Below are 27,609 nucleotides of genomic sequence, written 5' to 3'. Positions count from 1 at the left end.
CTAGGCAGATGAAAAGTCTGGAATTGTCTTAATCACTTCAGTGACAGCAATTCAAAACTCCAAAAGGCACTTGTGTAAAAACTGCTCACAACAGCTCTGCCAAGTCATATGGAATTAAAGAAATAAAGCCCCAGCATCCTAGCACAGGTCTAAGAAGACCTCTGCTTTAGGAAGGAGGGTGTACAACGGGGAAGAGGCAGACAAGAAGCACCACTTTTTGGTGTGTGGGGTGGAGTGATACTCCCATTTCAGCTGCCTGACTCATGTCTGGGCATGTCTGTTTGCCTGGCTGTACTTTAGGCAGGAGAGTGATTATTCAAAAGGGTTATTAAATGAGTCCAACACAGGAAACCTTGAGTAGTTTAATGTGCTCAGATGTATTAGAAGTTTCATGATCAAAAAGAAATAAAGCAAGCAGGCCAAAACATCAAGGTCAATTATCAGCATGAGTCTGGAAATGAGAAGAGGCTGTTTGGATACTTTGACTTCAACCATCAAATTCAAAAACCCCTCCCTTTGGTGACCCGAGTCAGAGAGTTAGGAAATCATCTTTACCCAGGCCAGAGTTTCAACTCATTCCCCTCTCCTCAGCCCAGGTTCCTAGATCTGAAAACAAAACTTTTACATTTTTTTTTTCCTAAAAACTCAGACTTATGTTTGGACTTCACCCCCGTCTTATTCACATGCTCAAGCTGCAATTCCTTACAGACGATTGGCATAGTAGGCCGTGTTGAAAGATGCTTTCCTAGTCCCTGGTTTGGCTGACTACTGGTTCTTTATCCTCTCGCCTTTGTGGCTTACTGTTGTCCTGCTGACAACACTAGAAAATCTTGTTTCACTCCCTTAACCAAGATCTTCTTCACAAAAATATTAGTTACAAAACCCTGGGTAAACTTTTTTTTTTTAAAGCTGAAAAGGCAGTTTCAGGTAGGATGGCCCCTGCCTTTATTTCAGCCTTTTAAAAAAATGTTTCCTGCTTATGAAATAGATGCTCCTCTTAGTAAACTGAAAACTACAGAGTTTAAAAAAAAAGAAGAAAATAAACCTTATCCAGAATTCTACCACCCAGAGACACCAGTGGCACCAGTTGGGGACCCTACATTAATCTCTCTGAGGAAGTGTAGATACATGTGGTGTCAGGCCTCAGCACGGGCCTCCTGGGAGAAGCTTCACCCGACCCCAGGGGAAAGGCTCACTGCCATCTTTTGTGTCCCAGGAGTATCCTGGATACCAGTCTCTCAACACTTGTAAGCTGTGTGCCCCATGTTTACTCAGGGCCCCTGCTCCTCCTTCCAGGACGGGATGGAGCTCCTTAAGGCAGGGACTATGTCTCGTTCACCTTCAGATCCAGAGCTGAACACAAGGTAGGTGATCAGTCCAAAAACATAGATAAATTCCAGGTTTCCAAAAGCTCAAAAGCCACAGCAAGGCAAGATTTCAGGAATGCGTCAGGTCAGCTGAACAAGCAGTGTAGCAGCCTGTTCTTCTTGCCAGAGATTTAGGGCAATCAGGCAATGAAACAGTCTAGGCAAGAATGTCGTGCCCAGGGCAGCTGGAGCCTCTGTCTAAAGCCCCCTCTTCCAGGCTGATTTCCCCAGTATGTACAAGTACCGGAAAATCTACCGAAGCAGACAGGCAGTCCCACAGCTTTTGGTCTTAGGTCTCTGGGGGTCAGCTGGCAGGACGAGGAGGTCTAGAAGCTTCATCAGAGAGAACCCCACATAGGAGACTTTATAATTCCAATCTCATCACGTACGACAGGAAGGCAAAGAACATGGGCTACTGAACTTTGTGGCCACCCTGCCAGCAAATTGAGTTTTTCAAGTAAGAGCGAGGCCAGGTCAGTATACGGTTCTTGGATAAGAAGCAGCTCTTGAAGGATCCTTCAAAAATTCATTCTGGGCCTTCTGTCAGCAGAATCCCCAAAGCCTTGGAAATCCGATGTCTCACCTGCGTATCAGTGGGTCACCTCCTGATAGTCTCACCACGTCTTCAACGAAGGCAGAAATGCAGATGTCAGTGTTTTGGTCTAACTTTTATTTAGATAAGGATTTTCCTGGCCCTTTGAGTAACTGTAGTGTTTGTTGCTCTCTGAGCTATTGGGTCTAATTTATTTTTTTTCTTGTAAGTTAAAAAAACCTTTTTCTTAAAATTTCAATTATAATTCAACTAGATATATTACCATTTATAAAAAGGTAAAGACTTCTTGGGCTTTCCTGGTGGCACAGTGGTTGGGAGTCCACCTGCCAATGCAGGGGACACGGGTTCGAGCCCTGGTCCAGGAGGATCCCACATGCCGCAGAGCAACTAAGCCCGTGTGCCACAACTACTGAGCCTGCGCTCAGGGCCTGTGCTCCACAACAAGAGAAGCCACCGCAATGAGAAGCCCACGCACCGCAACGAAGAGTAGGCCCCGCTCTCCTCAACTACAGAAAGCCTGCACGCAGCAATGAAGGCCCAATGCAGCCAAAAAAAAAAAACAAAAACCAAACAAACCATAAAAACAAAAAACAAAAAGGTAAAGACTTCTAAAAATATGATGTCTATTGAAGGATTAGGAAAAACTTTTTATTATGAAAAATTTCAAATATCTAAAAAAGCAGAATAGCAGAATGAACCTCCACATGTCAGGAGGTTTCAACAATGATCAAGTCACAGACAATCAAATTTATCTACAGTCTCATTCCCCCCACTTCCACACACCAGCTAGGTTACTTTAGAGCAGAGTATAAATATTATATTATTTTATCCTTAAATATTTGTCTGTATTTCTAAAAGATAAAGCTTCCTTAAATAAAAATAACCACAATACCATTATCACACATAAAGAAATGAACAATAAATCCTTCGTATCAAATATTTAGTTATGTTCACATTTCCCCATATTGTCCCATAATTTTTTTTGTATGGTTGGTTTGTTTGAATAGGGAGCTGTGAGCCAATTTGGCTTTCCCAGTAGTTGTAAGAGTTAGGGATGGGCTGAAAGATGAAGCTTGTAGGACACTTTGATAGTCTGAACTAGAAGACTCCATTAGGTTGTCATTCCAGCCAACAGTCAAGAAGTAAGCCTCCTAAAGTGTTCAAAACACGTTACAACTTTCTTCCCGAAGAGCTAGACAACTGTTAAAATTTTTCTCTATGCCAATACTGAAATACATTGAGAACACACACACACACACACACACACACACACACGTTCTCCTGGTACCACAATCCATCTCTACTCTGGATTCCATTTCACTACTCAATCCATTTCACACTCCACGACCCACGTGGTTGCATTCCTAACTTGGTTTAGATTACTAGCCTAACCCAACGGCTGAAGGAAATGAGGGAACGGTATTAATCTTCGCAAATTGGGGCTCAGTAACTGTAACATGCAGATATAACAAGTTTAAATGACTCAGGCTCTTTTTTTCCCCTAGATCCAGAATAAATTTCAGGCTAAGTACCTCATTTTATTACATCCTCTAACAAGGAAAGGCCACAAGGAAACAAATGTCCAGATCATGAATACGAAAGAGAAAGTAGAAAAAGAATCTGATTTTACTATGAGACACTGTATCCCCAGAGGCTGAGAGAGGAGGGAAAAAAAAAAAAAGAGAGAAGGAACAAACTTGAGTGTGAATATCCCAAACCTTGATAAGCCTCAAAGACTTGATCAATAAGATATTAAGTGTCAAAGTGCTTGATACAAATGTAGGCATATGATGATCAAGCACTCCTTGATGGTCTGAAGGCTGCAGACAGACCTGGGCAATAATAATAGAAAGAACAACGATCATTCTCAGAGTAACCAGCAAATGTGCCCCAAAGCTGTGACTCCTGGGCTTGTAGCCACCGCTACTGCCAAGTGTGCACAGCACGTTTCAGCTCACCCAGCTTAGCCCAGGTATAGCTGGTCCCCAGGCAAGAAAAAAAGAGAAGCTTCCAGTTGGGTTCCTTGGACCAGCAAGGGCAGCCTCAGGGCCCAGCTAGCCAGGAGACTGTGGCCAGCAGGTCATGGCCCATGAGCTGAATTCTCAGAAAGACCTTTGAGGAAAACCCGACAGCGCCTAGAGCGTTTCCGTGAAATCCATGGCACTGAGACCCACCTGACGTGGGGCTGCAAAAGGCTACCGATGGACTCATCTGCTTAGTTCTACCACATCCTGAACCACATCTTAACCTCACTGCACTGCCTGGCTCTTTATCAGGAAAATTGGGAACAGATAGAATCAGAAACCACAGTGACACAGGCAAGAATGGACACAACTTAAAATCTGCTTTGGATTATCACACTGGAGCCAGGATTTCGAGCCTGGTAAATCAGACGCCTGAGCACACAAAACCCCTGCTTTTTCCTAAGAGCAGCGGCTTTGTCTGCTGTGTGGAATAAGAGTTCCAAATTCCAGGAAGATGTGTTCGCAAGTAACCAGAACATCTCTGCTTTTAATGCAATGGCAGCCCGAAACTTGCCCTGAGAGAGGCAGTGCTATCCTCAGAAGGGCCAGGGACGTGACTCAAGGAGGAAGCTACCGGGCTCAAAGGGGCCTTTCTTCCTCTTTTCTTAGCCTTCTGTGGACTGAGAGGATTTCCTCTCATCAGAGGGAACTTAGTCTGGGAGTTATTAGCAGGGGACTTAGGGAAGTCTCAGCATGCATAGAAGCCCCTCTGCCAAAAGCAAGCCGTAGTGCTGACAGGACGAGCAAGGGCCCCTACCTGTGAACTTGGAGTTGAAGGGAGCATTTGGCAATGACTCCAGGGCTATAGATTATGGAGACCAATTTGTACTCCCCCCTCGGTATTAATAGGCATAAAGGGCTTCAAGGAGTCCAAAGAAACCTCCCACCTAGGACAGTCAGAGGTCACAGCAAACTAAAAAGCAGTACTGATGACCTAATGGCCACCTGTGCTTGGGCCTTTCCTGGTGAAACGGGTTAGGTCTTCAACAGGGGCGAGGTGGGCTTGGGGGCATTGGCCCTACTTCAATAACAGCAATTGTGCTGGTTGTTTCACATACTACATTTATTTCTCAAACTTATGGGAACAAAGGATCTGGGTATCCCTTGATCAGAGGAGCAGATCAGAAGGCAAATTTTCCTCGTCATCTTGGGACTCCCTGAGAGCCATGAAGATGAGCTCTTCTTTGGGAAGAAGAGGAAACTGGGTTCACGTCATCATGATTTTTATAACTGGGGAGCCTGACTGGGCCTTTCTCCAGGCTGTGTTTGGAACAGCGGTTGGTGATGCTGAGGAGAGACAGGGCTCCCCTGCCCTCAGCCCTGGCCACTCACCTGAGGGACACAGACAAGATCCTCTCCATCTCAATTCTCCGCTTCAGCACCTCCTTCACGAGGCCTTTGTCTGGACCCTGCTTGACCTTTTCTCGTCCAATTAAGTACAAGCATTTCGGAGTAAGAAGCAAGTCTCGCTTTACGCTCTGCAAGGAGAGGTGTTTTAAAAAGTGTCAGAGTGACAACAGTCCACACAAAGGGCATTTGTGACCAGGTGAAGGGACGCTGCTTTAGGTAGTGAACTTTCACTACCATCGGATGGCCATTCCATTTACCATCTAAGTCCCTCGAGAGCAAAAGGGGACATTGTTCATGATTCTTAGGTTGACATATGTAAAATTGCTGATACTTGACTCTCTTTGACTTACAAAAATGGCAGACCACCAGGACAACACCTAAGGTCTCAGGGCAAACCAACACATAGGACGACCCTACCAATGATCTGCTACAGAATGTTTCTCTCAGGGATCCATGCATATATAAATTTTGTGAGCCCATGAAATTTTTACTTTTTAAAATTGATAAATTTTCATTTCAATGACAATCCTTAAAAATCTAATATAAACATACTGTATTATACTCAAACACTACTTAGAGACTTAAGCACTCACGTCTGCATTCAAATCTGCCACCAGAGCAGCTGGTACCATACTCGGGTTGTAAGGAATGATTTGGTTTTGGCAAAACAACATCATCCTTCTTGTGAAATTAATACTGTTATTTATTTCATTATTTTTTTTCCTGACCAAAAAAACAAACAAGAACCAACACACATAAAAAGCTCTGAATGGGCCCATAAGCTATTGTGGCTTCATATTTCACTATTAGGGTCAAGATTTTATCAGGCAAAAGAAAATGTCTAAGGAAAGAGGTAAAAAAAAAAAATCAGCTGGCCCCCAGTGGCTCTGTGAAAGCCCTGCATAGTCATTTGCTCAGGGAAAATGGGTAAGAACACTTCACTTTATATCCTGAATCTTTTGATCCAATGAGTCTACTCCTACCAATTTATTCTAAAAGCATCAGTAGACAAATGCACAAAGACATGTGAAAGGATGCTCACTGCATCCTTTTATTTACGATGGTTTAAAAAAAAAAAAAAGCCCACTGAGAACAGATTAATGAGAAACTGGTTAAAAATATAGTGAAGCAACTGTTGAATGGGATACTACGCAGCTAAACAAAATAATTTATATTGATACATCTATTAATATGGAAAGTTCTCCCTGGCATATTTTAAGAGCAAAACAACCTAGGACATAAACCAGCATGTAAGGTAGATCTCATTTTTGTAAAACTAAATATACAAATGTATGCCTTCCAAAAAAAGTTCTAAAGGATACACACAAAATGTTCACAGTGATTGTTTCTGGGTACAGGTGGCTACTTTTGGCTTATCTGCATTTTCTAAATTTGTCTACAACAAGCATGTTCTGTTTTGGTAATCAGAAAAGCAAAATTACGAGTCATTTTTAAAACTAAGGAATCTGTTTGGTGACTCTCAGAGGTGGGCAGTCAGCGTGTACCTTGAACCTCCTGTCATACTTGGTCACCGTGTCTGCAAAATCAATCTTCTCTCTCTTGCCCACAAACTGCTGGAGTTCCGGGTGCTCTTCCATCCCTATGTAGTCCCCGATGAAGTTCCTGTTAATACTGTTTCTCCTTCTCTCCTTCTTGTTCAACAGGAGGTCAGAGGCTGCAATTCCCAAAAGGGCAGAGAAGGGAGAAGGATCAGTCCCCGAGGAGAAGGAGGAAAACGCTCAGTGTGGGAAGGCACAGAGAAACTCTAAATGAATGCAAGGTTTCAACACACGACATTATATGCAAAGTAAAATGAACTTGTAATTCGTCTAAGTTCAAAAGTATTCTTAGATCTGGTAAATTCATGAAACAAAATGACTACAATACCCTCTTCTCTCATTTGGACATATTTCTTCCGGGCCACGAATTTCCTCCATGATTTCTGTATCACTCGAGCATACCCATCGTACTTTCGCTCTCTCATTTCTTCTAGAAGAAAGAGCTGTGAATATAGAGAAGACCGATGTGAGCCAATTCACAGGACCTGAACATCACTTTTTTGGGTATTTCAGGGACATTCAGTTTAGCCGAGGACATAATGGGGAGCAGCTTCTCAGATTCATAAACAAAGGTGAAAAAATGTGTCTGTGATCACTATAACTTTTATATATACATAGTCTTTTAATATAATATATATTATAATACTATAATATAATATGCATATTCTTTTAACAAAAAACATAGTGGAAAATAGCTGGATCTGAGTGTATTCACTTGGACCTTAATGATGGTGTCTGCCCTGCCTTGCTCATAACCCCTGTGAGAATCAAATGAGTGATTCAGCACTTATCCACTTATTTCCCACTTTGATCCAAAGAGGATATTAAGTGGCTTGATCACATGAGCTCGTGGAGGCAGTTGTTTAGTGCTGCCTGTAGCCTCTTACTAGAATTTTCCAGCTTTTGCAAGAGCAGAGCCTGTGCTGCAGTGGAAAGAGGGCTGCCCTCCTCTTGGTTCCATGAAAGTATAGACTTCCTGCCTCATAGAAATCTCCAAGGAGTCACTGGGGCAGAGATAATAACGACTGACTGGAGCTGGACTTCAGATGTGTTACTTAGGACTTAGATTCACCAAGAGGGGCTGGAGACTGTTTTAGTTAAGGGGTCATATCAGACACTGGCAGGTGTTGAGACTCAGGCCACCTAAACGATGAATACTGACTTCTGCACCCCACTCAACAAAGCTCTGGAATAACGAAGATGACAGCAAGCAGCTGTAATGAACCGAGTGCCCACTACAGGTCAGGAATCATTCTAGATGTTTTACACACATTCTTCCATTCAACCACTCAACAACTACATGAACCACATATTTGTGTTATCTCCATTTTACAGATGAGAACATTGGAACTAAGATTGGGTGGGGCTGGAAAGTGAACCAAGGTGTTTCGACGACGTACAAGTCTTTCTCTGTAAATCTGCATCTAATCAACTCGTAAAATGGTGGGAAACTCTCATTCACCACTAGGAAGTGGTTTACATGACTCTCTAGGAACAAAAATAAAACGGACCAATAAAAACCCAAAGTAATGACGATGAATGTCATTGTTAAAATGTTCCAGAAGTAAACAAGTGAATTTGGCTTGAAGGCAGCTGGGCTTGATTTGTTGTCTCTTGTTTATCTGGGTTCTGTACCCTGGGGCCACATCGATCTCTTCCTGACACTCAGATTCTCCTTCTCACATCCCCAGCTGTGTCAAAACCACATCTCAAACTCAAAATACCAAGAGAGCAGCACTTCATTCCACAGCCATCAGTGCCATATACAATAAGCACAAGGAGCATATTTCCAAAACAAAAGATTTTTAACAATTGGACAGAATGTTTAAAATCTGAGCCCTGCGGTTGCCTGGAAGGTTATCCGTTGGTGTTTCTTATCTTGTGTGTTGGGTTGCTGGGTAAGTCTTGTTTTCTTCTTCTTTCCCAGAGCTATTTTGGGAGTGTCATAGAAAATACACTGGTGACTCAGAAAGGATGAAGACGCAACCAGTTCCCAACTTCCTATAGACTAGTTCAAAGATTATCTGGTTTTTAGGTTCTTTCCAAAAGCCATATAGGTTAGAAATCAGGGAGGTTCAAGAAGAAAAAGAGAGAGAGAAAGAGAGGAAAAAAAAAGCAAAAATCATGGACACATGTAACAAATAAACAAAACCAAACCAAACCCTCTGGTGCCTGATGTCTAATGTAGGTTCTTAAAAGCAAATGGGTTATTTTGTAAATTCAGCACATTTACTATAAAAATCAAGGCGAGATCACAGGGTAGATTTTTAAAAACCATTTTTCTTTTTTTGGCCTTACCATGCGGCATGCAGGATCTTAGTTCCCCAACTAGGGATCGAACCCGTGCCCCCTGCAGTGGAAGGGCGGAGTCTTAACCAGTGGACCGCCAGGGAAGTCCCTAAAAACCAATTTTTGTAAAAGTATTTGCAATGTCAGGGCTAGATGTGGATGGATGAGTGATGGTGGTGGGGAGAGAGTAGTGATGATGGGATTTGTGTGTGTGTGTGTGTGTGTGTGTGTAAAAACATGGGGGAGAGGACAGTCAAGCAATGGTAAAAAGCAATTGGGAGGAAGACACAGAAAAGAAAAACCAAAAATAAATCTTGATTTTTGAAGTAAAATCTCAAAGCTCAACTGAATCAGAAAAAAAAGTATGAAAAATATTGAGGCTGTTTTTGTGAAAATTTAGCAAGTCGAAAAAGTAAAAGTGGGTATAAAACAACAGAAGAGTTCTCCATTGTACCAATAAATCACTCCATCCCGTTTTAGAAAGAACAGGAACTGTTCTGTGGGTTGCTTAATGGTGTATGACACAACATTTTCATTTTATAATTGGAAATGAAATTACTGTGAAGCTACAAATAACTCAAAGTGGAAAATGCTACCACAAACTTTTCATAAATGGGTTCTATCGATGTGTGCCACTTATTTATTTAACAACCTTTATGGTTCATAAAGCCATTCAGTTACAACCATTAGCATTTCTGATCTCAGGCTGATCCTGTGAGGCAGGCAGAGCAGCCATGGGGCCCATCGTAAAGGAGAAAACTCACTGCGAGACCAGAATTTGCCTAGAGTCAAGTGTTTCCATTATGACCAACGCTGCAAGTTCTCATGGTATTTCCCCTTGATATGGTGACTAATTTTGCCAAATTCACCAAAGACTCCTGAAATGGAGTCTTGTGATTATTACAGGAACCTCAAGAAATGGTGATGCCCAGCCCCGGTTAGTTCCAGCAGTTTCTCCAACTTAAAAAGGAGTATCTTTGGGACTTCCCTGGCGGTCCACTGGTGAGGACTCCATGCTTCCACCGCAGGGGGCACAGGTTCCACCCCTGGTCGAGGAACTAGTATCCCGCATGCTGCCCAGTGCAGCCAAAAAAAAAAAAAAAAGTCTCTTCATTCCACAGCCCCAGAGCTATGCGGCAGAAGAACTGAGGGGCTGGGTTGGGTTCCTGCTCAAACTGAGAACTTCCTGTGGACGGACGTTCATTAGGCTCAGAGTGACCACACCCTCATCAGGAAAGATTAAGAAGTTCCACTAAATTCATCTGTGGAGGTCTGATAAGTTTGCAAATTGTTAAACCTTTATGTTTGAATTCCTTACTGGTAAATATCCCTGTCCTTTAAGCCCAGAGATTTCTCCTTCTACCTATTGGTCTCCTCAAAGTCCTTTCCAGGCTTCCTCATGGTCTTCAAGATACAGTTCTGGGAATTGTCACTCCCAGGCTCTGCTCCCCCTTTAAGGAGGAAGCCTGGGCCTGTGTGACACAACCAGCTTGGTGTCACCCAGGTGAGGATGTAGGTTTACCCAAGCCTCCTTTGTGGGCAAAGAAGTACCTATTAGCTGAGGCACTACTGGACACTAAAAATAACTACTGGGCTCTTCCTATGAGCCACTTTCCTCATGAGGCTCTGAGTACACAAAAGCACACAAAACACTCCCTGACCTTAAGGTGATGACATCTAGAATGGGAGAGAGACTTTAAGTAAGAAAAGAAAACAGCTTTGTATCCATGCTGAGGGCTCTGGGGTGTGGAGAATGGCCTATACTTAGACTGGGAGCAGCGGAAAGGCTTCTTTGAGGAGCCCACCTTTAAGGCATGAACAGCAGGATGAGGAAAAGAAGCCAGCCACGCCATGGGGAGGGGGCCGACAGGGGCTGCGGGGAGAGGGGTGGCCCCGAGGAAACTCACAGACTCGGGGGCTTTGACGAACACTTTGCTCTTCCCGAGCTGGAACTGGTCACCGTCCATATTGACAGACTGCAGCAAGTGCAGGACACCTTGTTTCTCATCCCCTCTCCACGAAGGCCAGGTGGCTTTGGTCAGAATGGCATACCTGTGAGGACAATGAGGGAGAGAAAGATCAGGCTCAGCCTGGATCACCCCCCAAAGGCATTCGGTGCTGCTAGGGTCCTGGCCATCCCCTCACCTCCCTTCCAAGGCTCAGCGATGGACCTCGACAACTGCAAAAAATCCACTGGGTCCGGATCGCCCATTTCAGAGCTGCCTCCTAACTCCTTCCTTATCTGACCATTTCCACGCTAAGGTCCTGGAGAAAATCTGCTTTTCCTTTCTCCCACTGTCTAAAATAGCATTCCTGAAGGTCACCAATGACACTCCTCCAGCAAAATCAAACGGTCTTTTCTCGATACCAATTTCCCCTGATTTCTCAGGAGCACTTAACAGTCAATGCGAAGAGTTTTACAAAGCTCCCCATAAGCAGCTGTTATGATTACGATGGATCAACTTTCATCTTTGGAGTTCTCTGCATCTTGAGTCAGGAGGCCCTGGTGATCTGGTCCTTGGCTATTCTCCAATCTCATCTCTCTACTGTCCTCTGGCTCACCACATTCCTGGGAGGATGGCCTCTTCTTCATGTACATTCAACACTTTCCCTCCTCAGAGCCTTCACCCATGCTGTTCCCTCTACCAGGTGTGCTGTTCTCCAAACTCCTCAGGTGGCCGGCTCCCACTCAGGGGGTGCTCCCCTTCAGTGACACTTCAAGAGAGGCCTTTGGGGTAGACCCAAGCAAAAATTGTCCCCCTGCTATTCTCTCTCATAGAAAATAATATTTTTCCTTCAGAGCATGTATCATAAGTCGTAATGATAGTCATGTTTGCACCTACTATTTGGTTAATTCACGCCACCCCCATGGGGACAAGAGCTCCATAAATGGGTGCTCAGCCTGCACATCCGGCACCTTACACAATGCCAGGAACACGGCGGTAAGAACGAACATGAAGGGCTCCAACACTACAGGGTGCTCTCTGCATCAGGTGCTACTCTTGGTGCGTTAGATCCTTGATCTCATTTTATTCCTACAGCAACCTCATCCAGTTGGTCTTTCCATTTTGCAAAGCAGGAAACACAGGCAACTAGAGACCCACTCAAGGCTACTTAGCTAGTAGGTGTCATAGCTGGGATTTGAACCCCAAGCTGTTTCTTTCATGGCGGCACTACCTACAAGGCATGGATTGGTATACAGGTAAATTTCCTTTAAAGATGATACAGTCTACTACACATGTCTATGTTAGAAACATCATAATTATGTAAGAAGCTAATCTAATAGAGGAGACAGAAGCACATTACAAAATGTCAAATACAGAAGGTACCAAAGACTTGAGGTGCAAGGAAGGGAAAGAAGGATGGAGGGAGGAAGGGAGGAAGAAGGGGAAATCAGAGGAGAGTGTGGGTGAGAAATTGGAGGGCGTGGCATATGGGCAGGCACATCTAGAACATAGGCAATGAATGGGCCCCAGACCTCTGAAGAAGCCAGCGTCCTCCTTTGTTCCCAGAAGCTACTATGAGGATTAGACTGATTTATGGCATCCAGGGGAGAAGGGAATCGTGACAAGAAGAGTGCCTCTGCCTTCAGGACCCAGGGCTCCCTAAGAGGAAAGAACCAGTGTTCATCACACCCTAGGGTCTAGCTGGCTGGGACTAAGGTGATTCTAGTGACCCTCTCTGGCCCTCCTAAATATCCACATCTTGCCTGATAATACAAATTTCCTGGAGAAGCAAATCCTCTTATTCACTAATTAGCGATAAAAAGCTTAAAAATGAAAATGCCTGGCTGAAGCCACACATTAGCAGGAATACATTTCACATATGGCATAGTGAAGTCAGTTATACAAATTAAGTCACATAAAAATGACTGATAGCAGGGTTGCCATTGGGGGATGTGGTGAAAAAGTAGGAATGTACTGGCAATAAAAATGGATGAGGGAGAAAGTTCATGCAGGGTATGGGTGAGAAAGAAAAGACCAGACTCCCAAGGTGACAAGTTTCTAAGAGTACGAGTCTGCCTGCCTTGATCTAATCAAATCAAAATGATAAACCGAAGTAATTTTATTGTGCAACCTCAAATAGGTAGCTCTTTGCGATTCACATTTTCCCCCCTATTAAAATAATGCTGTATTTCTCATTTGGTTTTTTTTTTTCCTTTTTTCTTTTTTTAATAGTAAGGAACTTGTTTTGAAGAGACTTTTTCTTCTTCCTTTTCCTGACAAGGCCTCTGAGAGTTTGGGTCTGGGTAAGACATGGGAATTGCCTGGCATTTCCAGAGCCCTTTGACAATGGACCACTTGTGGTGGTCCCCTTGGCTTTCAGGAAGCTTGCTGGTATCCTCCTTACTTCCTTTTGCACTTCACTGGAGAGACCAGGGCATAATTCTAGTACAATGTTCTCCCACTATGTAAGTACACCCAGTTCACTCGTCTTTCTCCAGGATATAATGGTGGGAACGGGTTGCACAAGGCAATGGTACGCTGCCTAATAGGTTGCCTGTGATAATTCTGGAGACATGAGGATAATAGCTTATACTCCTTTCATCAAGTATTTTCAGTTTAAGACCAAAATTTCATCTCAAGACCTTTGCACTGGCTGTTCTCTCTGCCTAGAACTCCCTTTCCTGCCCCTAGTCTGGAAGGCTCCTGGTAATCTCTCAGATGACCAATCCAATGGTTCCTTTTCAGATGAAATGCAGTCCAGCAAACCACTAGCTGCTGGCACTTGGATTTAAGGATGTTTCTGACCCCCAAGGACACTAAAATCCTGGCAGCCAGCAGGACACTCGCTACACTCCATACCTGAGATAATAAAGGTATAAGATGGTTTAATTACTCACAGGGGATCACAGGATGAGACAGTGACTGGCAGATTCTGGACAAATCCTGTTACAACCCCAGACTCATACACCTTATGGAAAACAGTACTGTCTCTGGAAAAATATTCCTTGCCCATTGACAGATATATGGCCTTGTAGCCATTTTTGAGTGGGAGACTAAACACATACTTATTATCGAAAAACAAATTTTCTTTCCAAACTTCATTTTTATTATCCTCCCAGTACTCTCAAAAGAAATATGACAACATCAAAAGAGCCTCCTTTTTATAAGACAGGGCTGCCTGTTTGTCTCTTCTGAAAGGAAAAGCCCACAGCAGGAGAGCTAAGAAGGGAGGCATCCAAGGATAAAATCATTTCAGTGAAAGTCCCTCAACACAAAGGGCATAACAGATATGCAATAAATGCTTACTCTGTGTAAGGCACAGAAGAAAGTACCACCCGTGGAGCCATGAAGCTAGCCCGGCACTTGAGAGAGGTCCAGATATTATAACCAGGTCATGTCACAGCTCAGTTAAGGAGCTGCAGCAAACAAGTGACACAGCCCGCTCAGGGCACCCCAGACATTCCTGCCGGGAGAGGAAAGCGTGGACTTCCCGCTCCCCCCCAGCGCGGTGGAGCTCACAGCAATGCTTAGGGAAGTCAGGTTTGTCGGTTTGTTTTTAAATAATATGGAAGGAAGGAGGTCTTTCAGAACTGGTTTCTCAAAAACAAATAAACAAACAAAACAAGGTCAGATTAAAAAAAATCTGATCAGTTTTCAATAGTAATGCCAATTAGGGAGAATCTGCAAATATCGCATAAAGAGTTTTTAAGTACAGAAAAAATACTGAAGGAGGATAAAACTATAAACATTTTGGAATTGTTGAGGACAGGCCTTTCTAAATTAGGGCAAGACGGAGGAAATACTTTTCGTTCACTATTTTCTGAATTTAATTTTTTTTCCTCTTAATTAAAAAGGGGTATTTTCAAAGAAATGTAGTTTTACAAAAATTTTAATGATTATCTAAGCTATGGTTCTCAACTGGCTTTGCCCCCCAGGGGACATTAGGCAATGTCTGGATACAGTTTTGGGTGTCACAACTCGGGGAAGATGGGGATGGGGGTGGGATAGGGGGTTGGCACTGCTGGCATCTAGCAGGTAGAGGCCAAGGAGGTTGCTAAACATCCTGCAATGTACAGGATGGCTGCCACGATGAGGACTCATCCAGCCCAAAATATCAATAGCTGAGGTTGAGAAATCCTGTTCTAAGCTAGTGTCACCCATCTGCTTAAAGAAGAGCGAAGTCTTTGATAATTAACATTTCAGTTGTTTGTCAGCAAATGGATGCTGCTACAGTGATGCAAGAGCGCTCCAAATTTATTTTCTCACTTTCCTAAAGACATCTTTTTATATTGCTCTGCGTACACTAGAGGTGTAGTGGGCCCTTTAATTCAGAGAGCTGTGTCAGTGAATTTTATTCCTAGTCTAATCAGCCTCCAAAATTATCAGCAATCTTGAATGTGTGGGGACAGAATCAATGAAGCTTTATTGTATGGAATGATCCGTGCTTTTGCTAAGCCTCTTCTGACCTTCCACATATGATGATCCACACTGATGAGCAGTAGGTCAGCCATCCCAATCTCATGGCAGAAGAAACAACATCCCCAAAGGGAAAGCTACTTTATTAGAAGTACTGGATTTCAAAGACAGCAATTAAGCTCTTCTCCATCCTACAACCTCTTTGTTACATACAATTTGAATTAAATAAAAATTTCTTACATCCTGCTCCTGTATCATATACCAGGAAGACATAATTATTTTCTGATTAAAATACTAAATATGGCTTCCTTCTTTCATAAAGGAAATTAAACAGATGTAGAAAATCAATGGAACTTCACTAATTTAGAGTCATTAGAGAAGTGAGAATCGTAATATTTTAAGGACATTAAATTTTATCCTTTTTAAAAACAATGCAAAATAAGAACAATTTAGTACAGATCCTGCCAAATGCACTTTAATGGAAATATAAAAATCAGTTTAACCTTATATTTGGACTGTACAAAAAATCTGAGGTTAAATACTTTAAGCTTGTAAATATTTTCCTAAAATTGTCTTCATACTATTAATTTGCTCAGTCAAGTTAAATCTCAGTCCGTCCTCATGTCACAATTACCATGAATTTCTGAACTGATCTGTCACTCTAAACAGACAAAATATTTGTGGCTACTGATTTACTTACAATAAATAATGCTAAAAAGAACTGTATTATAACTTAACACTAAAAAGACGAATAATTTAAAAATGATCAAAGGTGATGTAAAATGGTACAGCCACTCTGTAGAACAATCTAGCAGTCCATCAAAAAGGTTAAGCATAGTTACCATTTGACCCAGCAATTCCACTTTTAGTTATGTCCCGAAAAGAAATAAAAACATATGTCCACATAAAAACATGTATGTGAACACTGGTAGCAGCATTATTCGTCATTCAAAACAGCCAAAATGTGATGTCTATCAACTGATGGATGAATAAGTAAAATGTGGTATATTGGAACATTGGCGCAAGGGAACATTATTTGGCAATGAGTAGGAATGAAGTGCAGGTATATGCTACAGGATGATCCTTGAAAACATTATGTGAAGTGAAACAAGCCAGAAACAAAAGACACATATTACATGATTCTATTTATAAGTAATGCTCAGAATAGGCAGAGAAAGAAGTGTCTGCTTAGGGCCAGGGGTGAGGGCCGAATAGGGGGCTGATGACTTGAGAAGTGAGATTTTTCTTTTTGAAAATGTTCTGAAATTAATTGTGGTGATGGATGCACAACTCTGTAAATATATTAAAAGCCAATGAATTGTATACTTTAAATGGGTGAATTGTATGATGTGTGAATTATATCTCAATAAAGTTGTTCAAAACAAAAAAGAGTCCAGAGTCACCAGTTCATTACCTCTGCAGGAATTTTTGGAAGACGCGCCGATAGGCATACCCAGCTCTCCTCACTCGAATGTTCTCTTTTAGGCCCAGATATTCTACTTGATGCTTTACCCTATAAAGGAGAGAATGGAGCCAGGACATTACTGGATAATCTTTTCACTCTGTTCTCCCACCCACCATTCCTCCCAAACTCCCAATTCCACACTGCAGGGAAGCATATTAAAAAAGATTCTAATTTATAGTGTTCAGAGTCTGAGCTGGCCCTCAGGTTATGTAATATTAACACCTATCTGGTTAACTGAAAGGGTAGAAATCTGATTCAGGAAAATAATTTTCCTTTCTCCCATCCTCCAAATCCCAAACTCACCACCAGCCTTTTCTCTACTAAGGAAAATATACATGAGGTTGCCAGTTAGAGATATCTGCTCATTTTAAGCATTTTTCACAAATACTGGCTTCACCCCAAGCTTTGAGGCAGGGAATGCATCACCCATTGATTCCTTTCCCGTGAATCACATGGAAAACAATGTGCCTCATGTGAAAACATTGTTTCATTCATTATAACTTCCATCACTAGGAAACCTTCTTATACAAATTTTTGTCAACAGCACAACTAGTTCAACATATTCTGTTATGTTTAAAATGTCATGCTTGGGACTTGCCTGGTGGTGCAGTGGTTAAGAATCCGCCTGCAAATGCAGGGGACACGGGTTCGAGCCCTGGTACGGGAGGATCCCACATGCTGCGGAGCAACTAAGTCCGTGTGCCACAACTACTGAAGCCCTCGCGCCTAGAGCCTGTGCTCCGCAACAAGAGAAGCCACCGCAGTGAGAAGCCCGCGTACCGCAACGAAGAGTAGCTCCCGCTCACCGCAACTAGAGAAAGCCTGTGCGCAGCAACGAAGACCCAATGCAGCCAAAAATAAACAAACAAACAAATAAATAAATGTCCTGCTTTTTGCATATTCTTGGAGTGCTGTCAACTCCTCAGTAAACATCAGCCAGGCTGGCAATGCCCGCTGTTTCCCTGGGTATACCATCTCCTTCCCTCAGAAGGAGTCCTCTTTCAAGACTGTCCTCAGAAGGTCAAGGCCTGAGAACTCTACTAGGGCAGTTATTTAGAATCCAGGGCAGGCAACTTTGCCAAAGCCAAACAAAGACACATTTTCAACAGGAAAAGAAAAATAAACTACATGCCATAAACTTGTGGAATGAGTAACCCTGTCCACCAAGAACTTCAACTGACCCTGTGATCCCTGACAACGAAGCACACTGCCCTTTCATGGACCCCGACATTCCACACTCACGGATGAAGTGAGACCATCTGTCACGCAGTAAACCTGAACCAAGATGAGGGGGCAGATCCCAGGAAGCCATCCTACTAGAAATACAAATCAACACTTGACCAAGGAATACCTTAGACTTTGTAAAACCCGTTTACATGAGTGTATGTTAGGAAGTTCCTCACTGCAATTCAAATAAGGGGTGTAATTTAAAAAAAAAAAAAAAAAAAAAAAAGGGAAAACACCCTGGGGGAAATTCTATGAAAATTTACTGAATAAAATGTACCACTTTCTTCATTTCTCCAGCTTCTGATATTCCAATGAATCAGTTTGGATTTTATAAGAAGGTAGCATCAGGGCTGAGGAACTTCCAACCAGTAGCTACTGCAAGATTTCCACATTAGAGTGACGATCAACAGAGCCGGATACGTGGAGCAGGGGAGAGTGTGCCAGGGAGGTTTTGCATTTGGAGGGCAAGCGAGATGTTTTCATTCACGATTAGGTTTGCTGGGAAGGGAAGCTGGAGAAAGTTTGAAGTAGGGGGAAGGGAAGCTGGAGAAAGTTTGAAGTAGGGGGAAGGGTGGGCTAAAGCACCCCTTAGCAATACCTCTGCTTCCTAGACTCTTGTAATTTATTATTGTTTTAATAAATTTATTTTATTTATTTATTTTTGGCTGCACTGGATCTTCGTTGCTGCACGTGGGCTTTCTCTAGTTGCATTGAGTGGGGGCTACTCTTCTTTGTGGTGCACGGGCTTCTCATTGCGGTGGCTTCTCTTGTTGTGGAGCACGGGCTCTAGGCGTGCAGGCTCAGTAGTTGTGGCTCGCGGGCTCTAGAGCGTAGGCTCAGTAGTTGTGGCGCATGGGCTTAGTTGCTCCGCAGCATGTGGGATCTTCCCGGACCAGGACTCGAACCCGTGTCCCCTGCATTGGCAGGCGGATTCTTAACCACTGTGCCACCAGGGAAGCCCTCGTAATTTATTTCTGACGTTGCCTGTGACACCACCCTTCTACTCTGTGTGTAAAACAAAAAAGAGTCCAGAGTCACCATGCACGAGATGTGACTGTGGCGTGTGAGGGGGTGAGTGTAGGAGTGATGTAGAGACAGGCGGAGGCAGGATGACAGACGGGGGGAACAGATGTGGGAGAGTTCATTCTGTCAGACTGAAGGAGTCCCACTCTGGATTGACCCTCTTATTTAAAGAGGAAGAAACTGAGGACTCAGGAGATTAAGCGTTTCACTCAAACTAGTCAGTGATAGGCCAGCATCAGGATACAGTTTTTCCAAATCTTAGTCTAGCCCTTTGCTCTAGATCAGCTCTTCTCCAACTATGGGGCCCAGACCATCATCACTAGCATCACTTGGAGGCCCAGAAACCGACTCAGAAACTCTGGGAATGGGACCCAGCAATAAGCCTTCCAGGGGATATTCTGACATTCAAGTTTGAGAACTAGTGTTGGAAGGCAAAAAGCCCCAGACATTTTCCATCTGTTATCCTCTTGATATCAAAGGAGAAAGTGAGTGACACAGGTTCAGAAAAGCAGAGGGCAATTTAAGCACATCCAGGGGAATGGCCATGAAGGGGAAGCGTCGGATTCCACATCCAGCTCCTTCAGAGGGAATGGCTGGAGGAGCTGAGTGCTGAAGAGAAGATCCCAGGGGAACATGGTGACTGCCTTGAACTAGGAGAAAAGCTGTCACACGGAAAAGTCCCAAGAATGACTCTGATGGCCGATTAGAGATTACAGTAAAACCGATTTAGAGAACGACTGGAGAGCTTGCTAATGGCAAGAGGCATCCAAATGTGAACTGGTGACTTAGGAGGAGTGGGCTTCTTATCAGAGCCTGAATATCATCAACGGATAATATTGTAAGAGGAATCTCAGACTACCTTAAATTGAAAAATTTGAGCAATTCAATAGACAAGATGCCTTAGAGACACGCATCTACTGATGAGACTAGTCAGAATATTGTGGAATGATCAAATGGAAGGCTGCTACATCCCAACAGCATTTTAACATGAGAAAAAAGACTCAGGCTGCACCATAAAGTGTGAAAATACAAAGAAGGACTTGCAGACAGCAAATGCTTGAGCTTGGGCATTTTCCTGCCTGTTTATCTTTTCCTCCCTGTAAAGGATCAAGCATTGTCTGTCTGCCGTGGGTTAGAAAGGATCTTGCTGGTAGGATGGGAATGGACCCATCCATGTCTCTCTGAAGAGGTAATGGGCAGTTAGGAATTTTTTTTAAAATAAATTTATTTATTTATCTATTCATTTATTTTTGGCTGTGTTGGGTCTTCGTTGCTGCACGCGGGCTTTCTCTAGTTGCAGCAAGCGGGGGCTACTCTTCGTTGCGGTGCGCGGGCTTCTCACTGTGGTGGCTTCTCTTGTTGCTGAGCACGGCTCTAGATGCGCGGGCTTCAGTAGTTGTGGCACGTGGGCTCATTAGTTGTGTCTCGCGGGCTCTAGAGAGCAGGCTCAGTAGTTGTGGTGCACGGGCTTAGCTGCTCCACAGCATGTGGGATCTTCCCAGCCCAGGACTCGAACCCACGTCCCCTGCTTTGGCAGGCGGATTCTTAACCACTGTGCCACCACGGAAGCCCTGACAGATTGTTTTTAACCAGCTCTTTGGAACTTCACTTTCAACCCTGAGCTAAGCATTCCAGGCCACATCCTGCGTGTGCTGATGAGGAGCTGAGTGCATTAAAAATGTCTACACAGAGCCTCAAACTAATTTGAAAACCATCCTGACTCTGCTGTATTAAGGTTTGCTTTCTTTTTTCCATCTGCCCCCAGACTAGCCAAGATCAACATTATAAATCGCTAATTCTGAACTGAAGGGCACTGCTAACATTTCAGGAAAAAACAAGGAGGGGAAAAATATATCTACACAGGCTTCTTCCTGAAAAAGTTAAGACACAAAACACATTGGAAGGCAATTGAAACTGCTCCTGCCTCGGGCATAGGAGGGCCCAGCTTGAGCAAAGGGAAAAACAGGGTGGGACCATGTAAGTTGGCTTTGACCTCCCGTCTGTGTCTTCACCATACCTGCTTTCCTCCCAGTCCTTGGGCTTCTTGGTTTCATTGGGTTTGATGCAGCGAATGTAGTGAGGTGTACATTTCATCAGGGTGCTCACAAGGTCATTGGCTTGTTTCTAGAAAGGAAGAATAACATCATTTAGAAACATGGAACTTGCTCTAAAGCAGACCAACTTTCAAAGGAGACCTGTGTGCAAATGTACAGCTAGAAATTCATCCTCATGACAGTTTGTTCATTAGGCTTAACTCGGGTCTACTACACTTTCTTAAAGCTCTACTGACTGCTATGGTGATTTGAACACTCATAAGTGGGTTTGAAATTAGATTTTTGAAAACGATGAGGTATTTTTAGTATAGTTAATAAAACAAGACCAAAAAAAAAACAACCCCAAAACCCAGTAAATCCTCTCATGTAATTCTTTTTAGGAGAAACAGGGAAGCATTCCAATTATTAACAAATTTAGTTAATTTTATATTGATTGACGGCCTTTGCAAATACATTTTTCTCATAAACTCTGAGGGGAAGGGAGGTGCACAGATTTGCAAGGATAAATCATCAAAATCCCCTGTACTCTCTTTTCAGGCAATGTAAGCCATGAAGAATCACCTTATTAAAACGATGGAAATTCACAATTAAAAAGTGGGAGATACATAAAAATAGCTCAGAATTCATAAACTTTTTATAGGCCATTTCATTCACCTTCTTCCTCAGCATGTCCTTTTCCAAACCTGCTGACTCAGAGCCCTTTCAGTGTGGCAGGAAACTTACTCTTTCATGAGTAAAATATTCAATGTAAAATCAGCTCTTACTACCTGTGCATCGGGTACCCACGATGGAACTGGGTTCAAGAAGAAAAAGCCACATAAATAAAGCTGAAATTGCTTATGAGATATTTCACATCATGAGTACCACAAATGTTGTTTGAAGAAACAGGAGCAGAGCCCACATCAGCATTCCCAACACCGCACAGCTGAGCATACCCTATGGCTCCATTAATGGGGCACACATGCAACCTCTCATTCTAAGCAAATCGGCACAGAGAGAGAAAACCTCTAAAAGAAAATAGAGGAAAGGGATCTCCAAAGCCAGAAAACCATTACAAAGTCAGCAGAAGGGATCTGCCTGCAGTAGTCAACCCTCTCTCAATTAGGGCTTTTCTGTTTTCATGGGTTTGGGAAATCTGAAACCCTTGAGAAAAACTCTTGGGTATATTCAAAGCAAAAGTTCTCTGTTTAGATGTGCAGAATATGGCATTCTTTGCAATGCTTGGAATTCAGGGCAAAGCTGCGTGAGGTTGTATGATCAAAGCAAAGCTCTATGATAAAACTGTAAACTGACTCTCATCTTCCTTGTTGATGAGAGAGAGACTGTACTTGAGAACAAATTTAATGATCTTTGCAACACGTAAGATGAAGCCTGGGAGGGACTGGTTACAATAAAGCTTTATTTTTTAAGTTCCCAAACTCTTTTAATTTTTACATATAACTTTGCAGACTGTTTAGTCCTAAGCATTTAGGAGCACACCTTTTCAACTTAGCATAAGAAAACACAGGGGCAAGTTCGACTTAAGTTTATATGACACTTGACATAGTTCTTTCTATTGAGCTATTCAATAGCTCAGAATAGTGACGGCTAACAAGTACTGAATTATGCTTCATGGGCTAGACACATGGGTTTTCTTATTTATGCCTCACAACTGTAAGAAGTAGCTTCTTACAATTATCACTCCCATTTTTTAGATGAGAAAACGGGGCCTTTATTAAGAAATAAAGTATTACTCAAGATGATATAATTAGTAAGCAGAAGTGAGGCTAGAACCCAAGTCTGTGAGCTACCAAGTTTTTTTCTTAACCACAATGCCATCCTCCTCAAGGAAGATAAGGGATAATTTAGTGTGATAACAAAAGGAATTAACTGGGTGAGTTAGGATAGAGAGAAGCCTTTAGGTTTTGGAATAATCAATTTGAGCAAACAGGAATATATCTCAAAATTATCCTGTATTTAGCTATGGGTCAACTTTAAATGCCCCCTGAAGTGGTTGGGAAGCAGCAGGTTGGATTTACTCTGGCTCCAGACAAGAAGAGCCCATGAGTTAGAACAGAAAGCTACCAAAGGCACTTGCCCTACAAGGGCAGAGGCTTGCCTACAGAGGCTTGTCTACTTGCCTACAGAAGCAGGCATTAAAATATGCAGACAGAACAGTGAGAAAGGCTTAGGCTGACAGCGCCTCATTCTACCCTCCCCACAGATTGTTAGCAAGCCTGAATTGGGATCCTGGCTCTGCTCTTTGCGAGCTATGTTGCAAATCACTGAATTTCTTCGGGCCTCAGTTTCCCCATCTGTAAACTAAGTAGGTTGAACTAGAAGACCTCTAATTCAATCTGAAGGTTGGAATAGATGTTAAACGTCTACGAGTCCAGTTACCTCATGGTACTTGCATCTCTTATCATATCTGCTCCTTTAGAGGCCCAGTCTCACTTAGATAAAGCTGCAGCCAAGTCTACTTTGCCAGCTCTGAGCTCCAGTCCATCAATCTTTGGCTCTAATTTCAAAACCGGTCCCTTTTAGCCACAAGAATGTAGAATTTAGGAAAGCCTCAAAAATCACATGTTATTAAGTAAAGAATACTCTTATTTATAAACAAAGATAGTGGGAGTTCTCACCAAGCAAATATTCTATTAATTAAATCCTACAGAACAGTTTTAAATTTTAAGGAATTAGAATACAATAAAATTCCCAACACTAAAACTACCTTGAACATAAATTTAATTTTTCTTCCAAGGAACTCAGGGTCCCTTTAAACGTTTAACCTCAGGGATATCATTAAGATGATACTTAGTTACTATATATAAAATAACCAACAAGGCCCTACTGTATAGCACAGGAAACTATACTCAATATCTTGTAATAACCTATAATGGAAAAGAACTTAAAAAAGAATATATACATATATATGTATAACTGAATCATTTTGTTGTACACCTGAAACACAACATTGTAAATCAACCACACTTCACTAAAAATTACAAAAAAAAAAGATGATACTTAGCATCTGCAAAATATTGTGGACATGAAAGGTGTAAGAGATTGGGCCATGGCTATGCATCTCTAAGAGGTGACTCGAGACATAAAACAGGGAGAATCTCATTCCTACATGGAGGCAGAGTGTCAGACAGGCAGAGGTCACACAGTTCACCAAGAGGATACCATTGGTGAGAATATGCATAGTACGGTCTCCCTAGATGAGCTGGCTGACTTCAGGCTGACCTCCCCAGACCACAGCAATCCTGAACATTTTGAGTACACCCGGAAGGTGGCAATTTTGAGCATTCTACTAGACAAGAATATGAAGGAGGTAAAGGGGTCAAGTCTTCCAAGGAGGAGAAAAATGCTCCTAACACCACCCTCCTTTTTAAAGGGAATAAGTTGGACTGAGAATCCAGACCACTTGAAAGTGAGTCACTGCAGCCTTGATGATCTGGGTCCCTTGGATCTGAATGTGACAGTCTTGTGACTAGATTTTCCAGCCTAGAGCTAATCCTTATCCAGGACCTAGAAGTTAAAGCCTGAGTCAGAGCTTCGTGCAGATGTCAATATCTGGGGCCCCGTGAGAACTGCATCTCCTCCCTGCCCTCAACTCTCTGCCCCAGTGAACTCAATCCAGACACCGTCCCAGGACTACTGTATGTCTCAAGTTCCTTGAACATGACTGTCCTTAATCCCAGAGGACTCTACCCTCCAGCTCAAAACCCTACCCTCTAGCTTGCGCCTGACCTCCTGCACAAAACCTGAGGCTCCTCCGGATGGAAGCGTCTTGTTGCTGGGATGTTCCCTTTATTTCATGCAGTGCTTACGCCCTCAGAGGCTGGGGAGACAGGCTTCCATACGTGAAACACTCAGAGAAGAAAACGCCGGTGAACAAAACAGGCAGCAGCAGCAAAACGCTGGTGAACAAAACAGGCATGGTGTTCACGGGGCCGGGGTTATCGGAGGGCACTGTGAGAAGGACATGTAGGATCTGGACACACAGAGCCACACAGGGGGATGGATGGTCAGCACATGCACATCAAGTGTCCACTGAGAATTAAGCAGAGATGAAGAAGCATGGCAGAGGGGCTTCCCTGGTGGCACAGTGGTTGAGAATCTGCCTGCCAATGCAGGGGACACGGGTTCGAGCCCTGGTCTGGGAAGATCCCACATGCCGCGGAACAGCTGGGCCCGTGAGCCACAATTGCTGGGCCTGCGCGTCTGGAGCCTGTGCTTCGCAACAAGAGAGGCCGCGATAGTGAGAGGCCCGCGCACCGCGATGAAGAGTGGCCCCCACTTGCCACAACTAGAGAACACAACTGTTCCCTTGCACAGAAACGAAGACCCAACACAGCCATAAATAAATAAATTAATAAATAAATTAAAAAAAAAAAAAAAACTAGCTGTTTATCCTCAAGCAACCGCTCTCTTTAAAAAAAAAAAAAAAAAAAAAAAGAAGCATGGCAGAGAGGGAGGGGACAGATGGAGTACTATGGAACAGGAAAGCATACACGGTTTGGGCTTATTATGTTTCAGGCAGTGTGTGCCTTAGACGGACGATGGAAATTAATCACCACAGTACCCCCCTGAGATAGGTACTAAAATCTCTAAGGCAAAAGAGGCACTGAGAGTTTAGGTAACTTGCTGGCGATCACACGGTGAGGGATTTGAACACAGGTGACGAACCCCAGAGCCCTACTCTTAATCACTCAATGATTCCATTGATTATAAAGACAGGGTGGTATTTAATTGGTATGATTCTTTAAAAAACTGTATTTAATATACACACTACTATAGATAAAATAGATAATCAACAAGGACCTACTGTATAGCACAGGGAACTCTACTCAGTATTCTGTAATAACCTTCATGGGAAAAGAAACTGAAAAAGAATGGATATATGTATAAGTATAAGTATAACTGAGTCACTTTGCTGTACAGCTAAAACTAACACAACATTGTAAATCAACTATCATATAAAATAAAAATTAAAAAAAAATTAAAAAATAAAATAAGAAACTGTTTTTAACTGGTATAATTAAATAAGAAAAAGTTTAGTGACTGTTTTTCAAAAAATTACATGATGGAGTGTGTTTGACACAACCTCTAAATTCAGAGAGTAATTAGGGACAACCGATGTCATCGCACCGTGCCCCCGATGATTCAATGCACTCTCCGTGAGAGGCTCTCAAGAAACACTAAGAATTCCTCTGACTTTGAGACACTATGAAGCCAAGATGCCTGTAATTCACAGAAAGGAGGGCCCGCAAGACCCAGTGCGGAAGGTGCATAAATTCCCCACATAAGACCCAGTAGAGGACTTCCCTGGTGGCGCAGTGGTTAAGAATCCGCCTGCCAGTGGAGGGGACACGGGTTCGAGCCCTGGTCCAGGAAGATCCCACATGCCGCGGAGCAGCTAAGCCCGTGTGCCACAACTACTGAGCCTGCATGCCACAACTACTGAAGCCCGTGAGCCTAGAGCCTGTGCTCCGCAACAAGAGAAGCCACCACAATGAGAAGCCCGCGCACCACAACGAAGAGTGGCCCCCCTGCTCGCCACAACTAGAGAAAGCCCACGCACAGCAACAAAGACCCAACACAGCCAAAAGTAAATAAATAAATTAATTAATTAAAAAAAAAAAAAAGACCAGTAGAATTTCAGGTCTGTAAAGTTCCATAATTGGCAAGTTTTGGGGTCTGGTCTGGAAAAGCATCATCAAAATCCAAAATGTGGCTCTTGATCATAAAATTTCTCTGACAGTTTAATGTGAATTCTCCTAGATTCAGTATAAAGCCACTTCCTCTTAGAAAGCAACTGATTATCATCTGCTGACTATTAAGCTATGAGGTACTTAATATCCATTTGGGGTTTCAGTACAGCCAAGTCAAATTCACCTGCATCCTGTAACCCTTTCTCAAGCAGCAACGTTACTTCTGGCCATCTTCTGTAACCAATCTGTTACATCTCCCTGATTGCATCCTGGCCCAGGGGTATAGTTCCTGACTCCTAGAAAACCCTACCTCTTAATAGGGATCCATAAATTTCCCAAAATAGAACAAACCTTTATTTTGCTTCCAGCAGTAGTTGGGCGCCCTTTCTTGTCAGCCTGCAGATTTTCCGGAAATAAAGACTTTATAAAAGGTCTGGAAAAGGAGAAAGAGAATGGGTTAGCAATCAGTAAGTACCTTGGGGGCTGGAAAGCCTGCTTCCATAGAGAATGGAGAGAGTCGTCCAGAAGCACAGAACCTTGGATACAGAACGGCCATCTGACTCAAGCCATCAAGTTGTGACCCGGGAGAAAAAAAGCAATGGACACAAGAAACATAGAGAGAGAATTCTAAGACAGAAGCATC

General features: G+C 43.0%; 1 protein-coding gene across 1 annotated transcript in view; it reads right to left on the bottom strand.

The window, feature by feature from the left end:
* MYO1E (myosin IE) overlaps positions 1 to 27,609 on the bottom strand; it is a 199,585-nt gene that overhangs the window by 25,392 nt on the left and 146,584 nt on the right. The window contains exons 16-22 of the mRNA XM_061180260.1: positions 27,318 to 27,399; positions 21,237 to 21,343; positions 16,919 to 17,017; positions 11,050 to 11,194; positions 7,182 to 7,296; positions 6,800 to 6,969; positions 5,277 to 5,422 (exon numbers count right to left, since the gene is read on the bottom strand). Coding sequence (XP_061036243.1) covers positions 5,277 to 5,422; positions 6,800 to 6,969; positions 7,182 to 7,296; positions 11,050 to 11,194; positions 16,919 to 17,017; positions 21,237 to 21,343; positions 27,318 to 27,399 — 864 coding nt within the window. The remainder of the gene's footprint in view (positions 1 to 5,276; positions 5,423 to 6,799; positions 6,970 to 7,181; positions 7,297 to 11,049; positions 11,195 to 16,918; positions 17,018 to 21,236; positions 21,344 to 27,317; positions 27,400 to 27,609) is intronic.

The sequence above is a fragment of the Eubalaena glacialis genome, chromosome 2, assembly GCF_028564815.1.
Source record: "Eubalaena glacialis isolate mEubGla1 chromosome 2, mEubGla1.1.hap2.+ XY, whole genome shotgun sequence".
NCBI classification, from domain to species: Eukaryota; Metazoa; Chordata; class Mammalia; order Artiodactyla; family Balaenidae; genus Eubalaena; species Eubalaena glacialis.
This window is presented reverse-complemented; position numbering and strand designations above follow the sequence as displayed.